General features: G+C 37.2%; 1 protein-coding gene across 1 annotated transcript in view; it reads left to right on the top strand.

The window, feature by feature from the left end:
• DIS3 (DIS3 homolog, exosome endoribonuclease and 3'-5' exoribonuclease) overlaps positions 1 to 11,820 on the top strand; it is a 29,314-nt gene extending 17,494 nt beyond the window's left edge. Inside the window, exons 12-21 of the mRNA XM_082602564.1 lie at positions 697 to 761; positions 848 to 932; positions 2,421 to 2,548; positions 5,071 to 5,157; positions 7,020 to 7,176; positions 8,770 to 8,984; positions 9,093 to 9,261; positions 9,388 to 9,546; positions 10,812 to 10,934; positions 11,586 to 11,820. Of these exons, the coding sequence (XP_082458690.1) occupies positions 697 to 761; positions 848 to 932; positions 2,421 to 2,548; positions 5,071 to 5,157; positions 7,020 to 7,176; positions 8,770 to 8,984; positions 9,093 to 9,261; positions 9,388 to 9,546; positions 10,812 to 10,934; positions 11,586 to 11,669 (1,272 nt within the window). The 3' untranslated portion in view covers positions 11,670 to 11,820. The remainder of the gene's footprint in view (positions 1 to 696; positions 762 to 847; positions 933 to 2,420; positions 2,549 to 5,070; positions 5,158 to 7,019; positions 7,177 to 8,769; positions 8,985 to 9,092; positions 9,262 to 9,387; positions 9,547 to 10,811; positions 10,935 to 11,585) is intronic.
• Positions 11,821 to 14,867: the final 3,047 nt, after the last annotated feature.

Raw genomic sequence — 14,867 nt, 5'->3', positions numbered from 1 at the left:
TATTGCAATGTGTTTTGTTATTGAGTGACCCAAATAACAAGTAGATGTAGTTGATATAAATTGTTGTGTAGCATTTAACTTATTATTGGTGGGTAATTAATATATTTTCTGTTTCTTATATATAGTTAAGTCGAGTCTGTTCTGTCACAATTTACCATTTATTCTTCATTAAGTATGCTCCCATAAACTTACAGAGAAAACTTGTGAAAGTAGAAGGGAAAGTTAAGCTTAGTCTGTGGTAAATTCATTGTCAAAGTTCTTCTGTGTAGCTTTTTTCCATAAAAATTTAGTGTTTCTCTTTTTTTAGAATGTTGAAAACACCATGTAGTTTGTGTGAAGTATTGGAGGAAGGTCCACTCGTAGAGCTATTAGGGCCTGTGTCTGTTATCTAGTACAAACGTATTGTACAGAGCAGAGATTTCAAAGTTTCAGAGCACAGCTAGGTGGGTAGTGTAGAGAACTTAAACTTAGACTGACTGACGTGAAATCCAGTTTTCTTTCATTGCTTCCCTTGTAAAAATTATGTGTAACTACTTTTCTAGAAATAGACTTTTTATTTCACATTTTCTCACTTCTTTTCACAAAGGCCTTTTTTTTCCCCTTGTAAGATCAATGCTATTGATATTTGAGAGTAGAACCTCAAAAAACGTGTGGAGACAGCTCAGTAATCCACAACCTCTATTTTATTTGTTCCAGAGGATTGACATGGTTCCGGAGTTGCTTAGCTCTAACTTATGTTCCCTAAGATCTAACGTTGACAGGTACTTATTTACATTTCTTCATAAAAACATAGTATTTACTACTTTAACTGATTTCCATTAATCGATGCCATCTATTTTTCCCATAGGTTGGCATTTTCATGTATTTGGGAAATGAATCACAATGCTGAAATCTTAAAAACAAAGTTTACCAAAAGTGTCATTAATTCAAAGGTTGGTTTCATGGTTACTACTTCATGTTTAACATCTTTGGTGCTTTTAACAATGTTCTAGATTGTTTTGAAAAAGTTAGGCTTATTAATAATAATAATAATAATAAGTTTTTCCCCAGTGTTGCAGCAAACTCTAGTTGTTTTCAGTTATTTGCTTAATTTTTGCTGCTATTTAGAAATGAATTTATGTGGCAGTTTTCCTGTATTCAGAAACTTACCAAGCCTATATACTTGAGGAGACCGAGTAGGTTTCTTTTAGCCCTAACTCAGGAGCTCCAGTGTTTGAAGTTGTCCCAGTTTATAACTGGTTAGTATTTTAAAAGATGGCATGTACACCGTCTCCTTGTTCCTCGCATTTTCTCACTGAAATAATGTGATAAATCATGGTTGAATTCTAGTAGGACTAGCCTGAGATCGATGTTCACACAGAATGGAGCCAGATTATGTTTCTCATTCTTCTCCTTTTTTTAATACTTTTCCCCAGATTCCCTTGTGTTCTCATTTTGCCCTGAATCTACCTCTGATGTTTGCCAAACCACTTTTCTTCCAATGGTCTGTTTTCCAAGTTTACCTGCTTTTTCTCTCCCTTTGACATCATTCTCTTCTAATCAGCTGGTGATTGGAAAGAAGGCAGTGTTAAACTGACAGATAGTAATGTGTGAATGATTTAAATTTTCCTAGATTAGTATTTTTAAATAGGATGTTTATAATTCTCCTAGACTTGGTCAGTGTTATAAAATTATATGAAAAAAAATTAGTAAACATATAACAAAACATTTTTAGATGGGGCACTCTTATCCCCTAATAGATAAGTTGTTTCTCCCAAGAATCTGACCTGGTCTGCATCACCTAACTCTCTTATACTATTCCTGATTTTTACTCAAAAAGCGGCTTAGAAAAAAAAAAAAGCTAAAAAATGGTATTTTCCATAAGGAGGGAAATAGGAACAGAGGTACTATTTGTATATTTGGATTGTAATTGGAAATTAATGTTTTCTACTATGATTTTTCTGATTCTTAGGTTAAATACTTAATTTTGGGTATTTAGTAGATTTCCTATAAAACACGATGTCTAGACTATTACAATTTTATTAATTATTTGCAGTGAGTAAGGCAGTATTGGTTCTCTGGAAAGGATTTCACTCTACAGTCATTATCAGAGAATAATCTAACCTTCCTTTTATTTTATTTTAACATTACCTAAGTTTTATACATTAACTGAACTATGAGTAAAGAGCTTAAACTATTTACTAACAATTCTACCATTTTATTTTGTTTTAAACTAAGTTCGCTTATGTTGTGTAATGCATCGGATAAGAGTAAATGAACTGGAAATCATAGGTGTGGAGTATAAATATTATAGATAGGAATCTCTTCTTTTGTTATTGATTTTAGGTTTTCTGAAATCATGGATTTTATGTAGTGGAAATATGAGAACATAGTAAGCCAGTTTTCATAAGCGTTGTATTAACATATGGTTTCTTTTTTAGGCTTCCCTTACATATGCTGAAGCTCAGATGAGAATTGATTCAGCAACCATGAATGATAGTATTACTACTAGTCTCCGTGGACTAAATAAACTAGCTAAAATTTTGAAAAAAAGAAGAATTGAAAATGGGTACATTTCAAAAATAGTTATTAAGATTTGTCTTAATTCACCTACCCTGGTATTAAGATAACTTGTGAACTCTTTAAAGTGTTTTATCATGGACAATGATGAATTATTTAATAGGCTGAATAGGGACCCTTAAGTAGAAACATTCCATTTCTTCCAGATACCTTTTTAAATATTAGCAACTTGATTCTGGACTGATGTTTGTTCAAGAGTTCTGTTGTGTCCAAGATCTTGATAAGTTTGAGTTAAAGATCTTGAAAAAATTCTAGGAAGGCAAGATTGTCTTAAGACTGTTCTATGGATTGTTCCTAATTTTAGTTAGAAATGAGTTTCAAGATTGAACATTGGTTTTCAGATGTTTAAATAAATATGGATGAAGTCCTTCTTGCACTTAGAGTTGGAAGAGATTTTAGAGGTTGTTTAATCCAACACCTTCATTTTTTAAATGATTAAGAGTTACCTAGAAGCAGTCTTTCCAAAGATCTGATTGCTAGTGGCAGGTTTACATCTTTTAGCTGTTATATCTTGGCATTTACCAGACTGCAGAGGAGTTTTAAGGAGTATCCAAGTACCCAAACTTGTTGAAGTAGTTAGAAGAAATTTGATTCTTGAAAAACATCAACTGTCAGAGTAAAGCAGGTTCTCGAGCCTTTCATATGTTGGTCTCTGGGTTCCCGTGCCCATCCAGGGTAGGGTCACAAGTAGTTACTAAAAGTGTTTTTGTTGGGGAGTGCAAACTCTAGATCTGTGCTGTTTTCATAAGATGTGCCTATTTAAATTAAAATTCATTAAAATTAAAATAAAAAAATCAGTTCCTGAGTCACACTGGCTATATTTGAAGTCCTCAGTAGCCACGTTTGGCTAGTGGCTACCATGTTGGACAAGATGGCTTGAGAACATTTCCAGCCCTGCAGAAAGTTCCATTGGACAGTGTTGTTCTAGGTATTTATGCTGAGCCAACCCTATCTCTACTTACACTTCAGTTTTCTGGGAATTTTCTCATGATCCTTAATATGAAACTTGGAACTATATAAGGATAATTTGGATGTAGTAAAACCCAATGAAGCTATTGCTCAAGTTTGTCATTAAGACGTAAATAAGAGGAGTATAGTTAGATTTCTTTTGTAATACAAAACAACACATTTTTCATCAAGTATTCGTTTATTGAAGGTTTTCAGTATGCCAGACATCAGAAGAAAGTTTGTTGTAAAAGCAAAGTGAGTAAAACAAATTGAAACTGTATTTATTTTGGCAGTTTTAAAGTAAGAGATGTAAATTTGCACCTGTAACAGCTTCCGCTAATTAGGACAGGAAAGATATTTCGTTAACTTGAACACACGGTACTTCTAGTTTTGTAAGTATTGATAGATAGTCATCTACTGGTAAAACATATCATCGAGTCTTCTCAGTCTTAGGATGAATAGAGAAAGGAATCAGTAAAAAAAAAAAAATTGGTGTCTTTCACCTTCTTAAAGGATATGTTGTGTCTTAAATTATATCTATCATATGTCTATGTTAAAGAATAAATGTCATGTTTTAAATGTTCTGTGAAGAAAAAGTGATCAAAATGTGATTAGTATACCTTGCTCTTTAGGTCAAGATGTATCAGTTAACACAGATTAATTGTGGTTTAGAACCTTATTGTAAATTATGCATGGAAAGAAAGGAATATTTGTCTGGATTCCCTCTCTAGTATTTCTTCTGTAGTTCTTCTAATAAAGGTGGAGAGTCAAGGGAAAAAAGGACTAGGAATCCCACTTAACTTGCCCCAAATCATCTTTTTCCCTTCTTTGTGATTGTCCAAAGTTACCCAGCCTCATTAAAATTCTTAGTTTTAGGTTGATTTGGAGCTGACCTGATGAAAATAGCATCAAGGCGTGTAGAAACATTACACTTGCCTTGCCTTGTGGGAATTTACTTGTCAAAGGAGAACTTGCCAAATCATTAAATGAACTGTGCATGTAAAGCACTTAGCCTAGTGCACTCTCTGACCCACAGCACTCAGATATTAATAGCCATTAGTGTTTGTGACATTAGTTGTAGTTTGTCTCCTCTCCTCGGTTGAGTGTATGTGAAAGATATTTTTGAACTGGGGATCTTGTGATGTTACTGATCTACCCACGGCAGCTTCCCTTTTGCCTCTCTCCACTATCCCTCACCCTAATACATTTTTTCCTGTAGTAAATAAAATACTATTGATTACCTTCTTTATTTATAAAACTGATGACAAACTCTTGTAGCTAAGTAAAAACTCAGTTTCGGTACAGAAGTCATTCAAATCCTGAGAAATACAAGGACTCATTTTGTTGTGTTGCTACTGTCCTCCCTTTTTAAATGCATTTTAGAACTGTAAAATATTAGGCTATCCATGAAAATGGAACATAAAACTTAGCAGATGGTCATAAAGCTTTCATAAGAAAAACTGTTATGCACTTGCTCTAATCATTTTCTGTTTTAAAAGAATCACTTCCAGAATTATATCTGTTACTGCTCACATGACTGATTCACCTCTTTATCTTACTTAGGGCTTTGACTCTTTCTTCTCCAGAAGTTCGATTCCACATGGACAGTGAAACTCATGATCCTATAGATCTGCAGACCAAGGAACTTAGGTATGCAATTTTTTTGATGGGTAGTAGATAAGATTTTGATTTTAAGGTACTATCTAGTATATAATTAATAAAACATATTTGTACCCCAAATATCTATTTTTAGTAGGGTTATGATTTCTACTGAGTTTTTTTACTTATGAAATATAGAGAAAAATAAATGATAAATGATTTCACTTTCTAGTCTTTCTTATATAAGACTTATGTATCTTATTTATAAGATAAATATTATAAAAGGAAAACTGCCAGTTTGGTTTGTCTTAATGTGTGGTATATTAGAACTTGACCAATAATAGCTATGGTATGTAAAGGAAGATTGCCCTCATTAATTTCTTAAGAATTTAATAGAGAATATACTGTGATAGGATAGAATAGTGGCCAAACACTGGACTTTGAAGCCAGACACCGGACAAGTTATTTGACCTCTCTATGACTCAATTTATTTGTTAGTAAAATAGGATTGGTAATGGTACCTACCTCATAGGGTGTTGTGAAGAATAGTCAGAGGTTAGGTATTGTTGTTACTGTTTTATTGATTTGGGCTAAGATTTAGGAAGCAAGGTTGGTTTTGATTAAATCAGAGGTAGGCCTCTTTTCCATGCCTGTTATGTAAGGTGATCTGAAATTAATCATGCATTTACACTTTTCTAGTCGATGACCAAGGATTAAAAATGGGAATATACTCAAGTTTGTTAGTTAGGACCAGTGTGTGCGTTATAGCATTAGAGCTAAAATTTAAAAATACCTTTGGGTGAATTTCTGTGCAGATAAGTCTAATGTTAATAGGAACAGTGAACCCAATACCAAGGGCTTTTTTGAGGAAAATCTTGAATCTAGTTTTGCCAAAGCAGAACATCACGCATTTCTTCTTACCAAGAAGAAAAACCACATTTCTAAGAGATTGTCCCATAGTTTTAAAGGTATGATTAGAGGTCTTCCTAATATTAAAAAAAAAAATTAATATATTTTAGGAATCTTGTCAAGAAGTTATAAGAGGCTGTTAAAAATGGAAACATGAATGACATTAATAATGCATGTTCAGTGACTTGGGAGAAAGAAAGCACTATTAAACAGAACACAGATCATTTACTAAACTACATTTGAAGTGGACATAGACTATGTAGACTGAAAAACAATATCACAGTGGTTAAGAGCTTTGAAGTCAGATTATATGGGCTCAGATCCTGTTTCTACTGATAATTCTAATCTTGAGCAAGGAAACAATGTTACCCATCTTTAGTTTTCTCATTTGCAAAACCAGGACTAATATCTATATCCATATATGTATATACATATGTGTGTATATGTGTTGTATATGTGTATGTATACATACACACATATCACAATGTGCATCGCACTTACAGCACAATGCCTGGGCCATCATAAGCCCCCAAAATAGCTATTTTAAACATCTCTTCATTCTGGGGTGGACGTTCATTAGTGAAAGTGTTCATTGTTTTAAAGCCAAAATTGATACGACCTAAATAGCTTTTAATTCTTAGAAAACTTTATTTCCGTGGACTTACAATTGAATAAAATCTCTTTGTACTCAGTATAAAGAGGTGAAAATGCTTATGATTTAGATTTTATATATTACTAGAGTTAGCAAGGCTATTTTTTAATGCCATTTGTAAAGTCTCTTCTAGCGTGAGATTTACTCATGGAGTAGTAGATGCATAGTAAGAAATCGTTAGCACAGTAGCTGAGAAATGAAAGGGATATTAAGTTCTTAAAAAAACACATGTGCACACACACATGAATGTTTATATAGGAATTTTCATTATCTCTTGGTAGAGAAGGTAACCTGTGAATGATATATAGAAGTCTCATTCTTTTTCCTTACTTAACGATTTTGCCATTGGCAGAGAAACAAATTCCATGGTGGAAGAATTTATGTTACTTGCCAACATCTCTGTTGCAAAAAAAATTCACGAAGAGTTTTCTGAGTATGCTCTGCTTCGAAAACATCCTGCCCCTCCTCCATCAAATTACGATATTCTTGTTAAGGCAGCTAGATCCAAGGTAAGGTCACATAGTTGAAAAAGCATCTGTATTTGTGTAGTGATCCAGCCATTGCACTGAATAATCTATATTTACATTTCCATAAAAATTTTGTTGTCTCCTGATGCAAAAATATGCCGTAGTTCTTTTAATTAAAAAAGAAGTCATCCAACTTGGGTGTGGTCATCTCTTCGCACCTTGAAATCATTTGTTTAATAAAATCCTTTAATGTCTTTAAATAAAGAGAGCCCTACACTAAAGCCAGATATTCCAGACTAAGTTATTTATAATATCTTAAGCTCTTCCATATCTCTGTGCCTTTACACGTGTTCTTTATGACTGTGTTACTTCAAGCCTCCTCCGAACTGTCTACCTTTAGAGACTTCACAGATAGTTTTTTTTTTCTCTTTATCTTCAACTCACTTAGCCCTCTTTATGTCATGTCCCTAAGAAAGAAGTCCATTTTTGCATATGTGGAAAAAAGGAAAAACATAGAAAGGGCACCCATTTCCTCAGCCCCTTATGCTCCCTGCCTCTGGTTAGTAGACTTATTTAGGCATGATTATCCCTACCCTTGGGGTGACTGTGGCTTACATTGGTTTTCTTTGGATCACTTGCTCAGGCCCCATCTTTCCTGTCCAGAGGAGAGCTGGAAGAAGGAGTGTTGGATTTCAGGGTATTAGTCTAACAGGATGACGTTGGTTTCTGATTTTTCAGACCTTTATGCTGGGCCTGCTCCTATCATATCCATCAGCACAGAATCAGCTTCTCCTCTGCTTCAAGGATTGTGCTGTAAATTGGAGAATTTCCTCTTACTGTCCTATTTCTTTCTATGACCTGGGTAGAGGAAGGAGGATATAAGTATTTTTGCCTCCTCTCCCAAAGTAAAACAAGCAGCTAATTGCTGTATCAGCACGTCGAGCTCTAGTAACCAATACAGTTTTATTTTGCCTCTGGTCTTTACTTCTACTTTGAATGGAGGGAAACTCTCTGCAGAGAAAATCCAGATATGCTGAAAAATACCCAGATCTAATTTGACTTTTTTTCTACCGCAACAAAGATAAGGCAAGTACAGATTGGACTTTGAGAGATAGCACTAGTGCTCCCAGTATTCTCTTCCCCTTGAACTTTCTTAAGAGTGTTGATGCTGTAGTACCTTCAGATGCGTTCAGAAAATTTTAAGGTTTAATGTGGCAAAAAGCAACCGTTCCTTTTTTTTTTTTTTTTTTTTTTTTTTTTGCTGTACGCGGGCCTCTCACTGTTGTGGCCTCTCCCGTTGCGGAGCACAGGCTCCGGACGCGCCGGCCCAGCGGCCGTGGCTCACGGGCCCAGCCGCTGCGCGGCATATGGGATCCTCCCAGACCGGGGCTCGAACCCGTATCCCCTGCATCGGCAGGCGGACTCTCAACCACTGCGCCACCAGGGAGGCCCAACCGTTCCTTTTTATAACTTTATTTTTAGTTCTCCTAGGTTAAGGATAAAAGATATAAACACTTATTACGTGGTCAAAAAACACCATATTTGTTCAATCTGATTGGTCATATTTTGAAGACGCGCTGGTACTGATTTTAAAATGTTCAATATGATGCTTTTCCCCCTCTTCTTTATCCACAGAATTTGGAAATTAAAACTGATACAGCCAAGGCTTTGGCTGACTCTTTGGACCGGGCTGATTCACCTACCTTCCCATATCTAAACACCCTGTTAAGAATATTGGCAACTCGCTGCATGATGCAAGCTGTGTACTTCTGCTCTGGAATGGATACTGATTTTCATCACTATGGCTTAGCATCCCCAATATACACACATTTTACTTCACCCATCCGAAGGTACTTTTTCCTTATGAAATTAGAGACAGAAAATAGTTGATTTCAAATTTTAAAAGGACATTTTAATGCTAACATAGCATGATTCTGATTTCTCCTTCATATATCTAGATACGCAGATATCATCGTTCATCGGTTGTTGGCTGTGGCTATCGGGGCTGACTGCACTTACCCAGAGTTGACAGACAAACACAAGCTTGCAGATATATGTAAAAATCTCAATTTTCGGCACAAAATGGCACAGTACGCTCAGCGTGCATCTGTGGCTTTTCATACCCAGGTATTCGCCTTCTATCACTAATGTTAGAAAGGAAGTTTCGTTCACTTTTAATTGCAGAATTTTTTTTGTTGTTAACCTCAAAATATTTTAAGACAATCCTTGATAAGGTTGTATGCTTTTTTACAGTTATTTTTCAAAAGCAAAGGAATAGTAAGTGAAGAAGCTTATATTCTATTTGTGAGAAAGAATGCTATCGTGGTGTTAATTCCAAAGTATGGTTTAGAAGGTACAGTGTTTTTTGAAGAAAAGGACAAACCAAAGCCACGGCTTACTTATGATGATGAGGTACAGTATTTCTAATGTGTTTATTTTGGGTTTTTTTGGAGGGGGGACAGTTGCAAATGGTACCTATAAAGGGTAAAATTATTTTTGTACCCTACAGAACTTCATGCTCGCTAAGCTTATCGTTTTACTCACAATTTCTCGGCTCAGTATATCTTCCCATATACAAAAGTTGTTCTTGATTTCTTTCTTTTATACCATGTAAAGTTTTCCCCTCTAAGGAAAACTTGAATTATGCTTTGTCCCTAGTGAACAAGTGGATTAAAGTAAAGGAATAAATGGCTGTTTATAGCTCCAAGAAGGGAGCAGACGGCGAGGGAGGCGAGCGAGCGCGGCGCCGCGAGCGGGTTGCGGGCAGCGGGGGGGACGGCAAACTTTGCTGTTCGCCGCGCTTCCCCGGCCCGGCCCCTTCTCCCATCGCCAACGTCGCCACCCCACTTTCCTCCAACCCCACCCACCTCTCCCCACCCACCCCACCTCCCGTCGCTCCTCCTCGCCGCCTCGACTCTGCTCTGGGGAAAACTTCAAAGCGCCGGATCGCAGGCTCCCTGCTTACTCCCCGGCTGGGGATTTCAGTTTCCTGAGTTTCTGGGAAGGCCTGGTTTCCCCAAAGGAACGATTTCTGGTAGAAGTCTGAAGGTCTGACCCAAGAAAAAAATCCAGTATAGCCAATGAATTGAGGACAAGAAGTTTTCCAATCAGTTCATGAAATTCAAGGGAAGCCTGAGAAAATTTTCCAGATTAAAAAACTAAAGAGGAGGAGCCCGGAGGAAGATGGCGGAAGAGTAAGACGCGGAGATCACCTTCCTCCCCACAGATACATCAGAAATTCATCTACACGTGGAACAACTCCTATAGCTCCAAGAAGGGAATTTTTCAACCAATTCCAAGTGTCTCTTACCTGACACACTCCCTACGTCCCTAATCTTAGTACAACTACAGAACAATAAATTCTGCCCACATTACCTTTGTGCTCCTGTGTAACACCAACAATTTGCTAATTAAAGGGGTGAGAATCCTACAGTTAATGAAGATATATTGGGACCACATTAGTGAAAGGGGGAGGTTTGCACATAATTATGTCATATGTATGTGAGTTTGTTAGATTAGTGGTTTTTGTTATGTTGAACACCTAGAGGCTGAATAAATATTGAAGTTACTTTAGAATTTAAACTTTTAAATTAATATGGAAGATAAATTATAAAGAATTAGAACCAAGCCTCAAGTGTAAGAAAGCAATTAAAAATAGTAAAATGTGTTTTGTTTAGATACCGTCACTTAAAATAGAAGATACAGTGCTTCGTATATTTGATAAAGTTAAAGTGAAGATCATGTTAGACTCATCTAATCTTCAGCATCAGAAAATCCGAATGTCCCTGGTAGAACCACAGGTAAGACCAAACTTAGAGTGTCCATGTTGTGGTGGAACAAACAGTACGTATTTTGTGAAAGAGAGTGATAGAGTCATAAGTTTTTGCTGTTTAAGGATAGAATCCTGTAAGTATTGTGGAGGACAAATATCTGCATAGGAAGTCCTGTTTTCTCACTGATTTCCTTAGGCCATGGAAACCCAGGCATCTGGGCTTCTTCTGAGGTCCTTGGTGCCAAAAGTGGAGTTCCGAGATCTGCCTAGTTCTTTCTGAAATCTGCACTTTTGAAGATCAAGTTAAAGTGTGTTTCACCTAAGACATTGGTTCTTAACCTTGGTTCTGCCCCCGACACACCTGAGGCCTCTGATCCGGACAGAGTGGCTCACGGCTAGGATAAATTGACTGTTGTAGTTAAACACACCCTTCCCAAGTGACATGCTTCTACCTACTGAGATCATGTCTGCCTTTTACATTCTGAACCACTGTTCCTTTGTGTGTGAAATATATACCAACACATACATCGTGCAGAAAATCTACTGCTCCTTCCTCCCCCTACCACCCCTGCATCTTTTTGAACTTAAAAGCATCAGTGGGGAAGGGGAAGATGAGAATGAGATTTATTCCTTATTTTACGCTTTTACTCACCTATTTTTCTCATTTGCATTACTTTAGATACCAGGAATAAGCGTTCCTACTGATACTTCAAACAAGGACATTAGTGAACCAGAGAGAAAGAAGAAGAAGCTTCAAAAATAGCTACAGTCAAGAAAAAAAAAACTTCAAAGATTGGTTTCCTTAAAAAAAAAAAAAATCTTGAGGGAATACTTGTAAACCTAAGAAGTGTGTGATACAGTTTGTTACTTTTAAGCACATTTTAATAATTTTTACAATTTGCATTTTTATTGAACTGTTGACTGTGTCTGTCCCATCATACTACTTCCTTTCTGGATTGAACAGAACTATTTATGCAGAAAAATTCGATTGAATAACCATCACTTAACTAGTGACAGAATAACAGCTTGAGGGATCTGTAAAGATCATTTAAAGGGAGCACTCATCTGCTCACTGAAGAGGAGAAGAATTTTGCATAAGTAATTTGATTATCTACTATTGATAGAAAAAAACTATAATTTTCCTATGGAGAAAATATAACATTTTTAGAAGGAACAATCTATTCTTCCTAAGTCTTGAAAGCTGTCAGTGTATGGTACGGCAGTTTTTAGATTTCAAGACAATGAAGTCAGGAGCTGTCAGGGACTTCAGCATTTAATCTCCTTTGCCACCTTTAATTTACCTGACTTATACTAAGTGTTCCTTTACTATTAAAAGCCTCCTGCATTTTATTAGTGGTTCTTGAACAGCTGTGAATGTTTGGGAATTGGGTGTTGAAGGAAGGTGAAGTAGAATATTTTGACCTAACTGGAAAAAATAGTTGTTTCTTTAACACCAGATAAGAAGTGTGATCATCATCCTTGACCTTCAGCTCAAATATCTCCCCGCAAATAAGGCATTAGGGTTCAAAGAAAGAATAGAGATGGCCCTTTAAACATCACATCATGTTACTTATAAAATAAGAAGGAGGCAATTCATAATGGCTTTTAAATTGCATATATATCAGATTATGGAGGAAAGGAGGGGTTGCATGGGGACATTAAAGGGAACAGATTGAAGTTCTGCCATTTGGTGTGCCTGTGCCTACTTCCTTGTCAGCCACAAAGATTATTAATGGTAAAATAGGTGTCTTCAAGAATATGTTGAGATAGAGTTACCTTAAAACGTTTTACTTGGCTCATTTAATTTCTGAAGTTCCGACACTGTACCAGGTTCCTCACCCGTCAAGTAAGCGATCTCTGCCTTGAAGGAGCTTGCGGTACAGTGAGAAGTGACTGGCGAACACATCGGCAGGTGTAGGAAGTGAGAAGAGTTCCGATGCGTACATTCAGGCACTTCAGTAATTGAAATGATTGTTCCCATTTCCTGTTACTGAGGAAAACATCCATACATTGAGGCAGAACTTGTTTCAGTCTGAGAAGGAGAGCCTCGAGGGGACGAACGCCTAAAGCGGTCGGCAGGCCTTTTCTGTGAAGGCCGGACGTGTCAGGCTGTGCCAGCCGGGTGGTTCCTGTCACAACCACAGCTCTCCACTCACTCCTGCTCTTACAGAACGAAAGCAACCACGGACTATATGTAAACAAACGAGCATGGCTACGTTCCAACAAGACCTTGTTTACAGACAGCGAAATGGAAATAATTTCCTAATTTTCGTGTGTTTAACAAAATACTACTTAAATCAATTTCCATGCTGCAACTCTCCCCCCAGCCATTTAAAAATTCTTTGCCCAGGGGCCATAGTTTACCTGCAGTCGAGGAAAAGGGAGGCTTCTGCGTAAAACAAGGCTATGCTGACTTCACATGTCTGTCTTTCCAGGTTTGTTTTGTTACGCCTCTTCTATGAAGAAGGCCTGCTTCAGGCTCTAGTCCCTATTGAGTAGTTCAGGATGACCAGGAACCTTATTTTCACCCCGAAGCCTCTCCCTTGCTAATCTAAAATGCTTCAAATGCCACTTCTTATGTTAAGCAGCTGACATGAAATAGTTCATTTTAAAAGCCCTGTTTGGTAAGGACTATTATCCCCATTTAACTGGTGGGAGATTGATGGTTTATGGCCTATTTTGGGTCATAAGTGACAGAGGAGGATTTGAATCCAAGTTACAATCACAACTTTGTTCTTTGTTTCTTGAGTTTTGCTATTAAGAAAAAAAAAAACACAGCCAGGGAAGCACCTACCCTTAGGATCTAGAATTCCTCTTATGTACAACAATTGTTTTAAGCTCCTATTAATTCTAAAGCCTGTGATTAAGGACTCAACTTCCTAATGCACTAATCTTTAGCAATGGACCTAGTGGCTAATGGCGTTAATGTTTAGTGTACAGAGGGGAGAGGATGAGCCAGGTACGTAGCAAGAAGTGTCTTCCAGGTTGGCAGGAAGTTTACAAGTTGCAGAAAAGTAAGGAAGGACGTGACACAATGATAGTATGTCTTTATCTCCTAGGGCTACGTATGAATTATTCCCTCCTGAATGAGAGAGTTTTTAAAAGGTAATTTGTAAAATATGAGAGTATACATTCTCCCAAGGTAAAGAATATTTTCGCCCCGAATTATATACCCATTCTACTCCCAACATGAATGTTTGTTTATTTAATTTTTAAAAATTAGTTACATGTCTGTCCAACCCTAGCTTCATAAGCCTAAAGCTCTGTGGGAACTGCTCCCCCTCCCCCCAGTTTATCCTGGTTCTCCTGTGTTCTTAACTAAGTCTTCTCCGTACCAAATGTGAGCTGGAAAGGATGTTCCCTACCCTAGGAATGGAGATACATTCTGGGCATCCCACGTTAACCTCACTAATAACAATACATGAAGGGCCACATTTTTTTTTTTTTTTTTTTTTTTTTGCTGTACGCAGGCCTCTCACTGTTGTGGCCTCTCCCGTTGTGGAGCACAGGCTCCGGACGTGCAGGTTCAGCGGCCATGGCTCACGGGCCCAGCCGCTCCGCAGCATGTGGGATCTTCCCGGACCAGGGCACGAACACGTGTTGCCTGTATCGGCAGGCGGACTCTCAACCACTGCGCCACCAGGGAAGCCCGAAGATCTACATTTTTTAGACCAGTTATCACTGGAACTAAGAACTTCTACACTGAAATAAATAGCTCAAGCATGAAAAATGTTGGAAACCTGCTTAACCTCCTTTCTGCCTCTTCGATTTTCCTTTCTAACTCAAATTTATTTCTTTCACAAAGGTTATAAATTTGAATTCATTTGTATATTCACATACTTTTAAGTAAAATAAAACATAGCACCTTCACAGTTCCACATGTTCCCAGAACTTCTGCTAAATTCAGTGCTATCAGTAAGGCTCACTAAGAAGCAGTTCATTGACCCTGTAGGGCAGGAGC

This window comes from Mesoplodon mirus (genome assembly GCF_964341445.2).
Source record: "Mesoplodon mirus genome assembly, chromosome: 17".
In the NCBI taxonomy this organism is placed as follows: domain Eukaryota; kingdom Metazoa; phylum Chordata; class Mammalia; order Artiodactyla; family Ziphiidae; genus Mesoplodon; species Mesoplodon mirus.
This window is presented reverse-complemented; position numbering and strand designations above follow the sequence as displayed.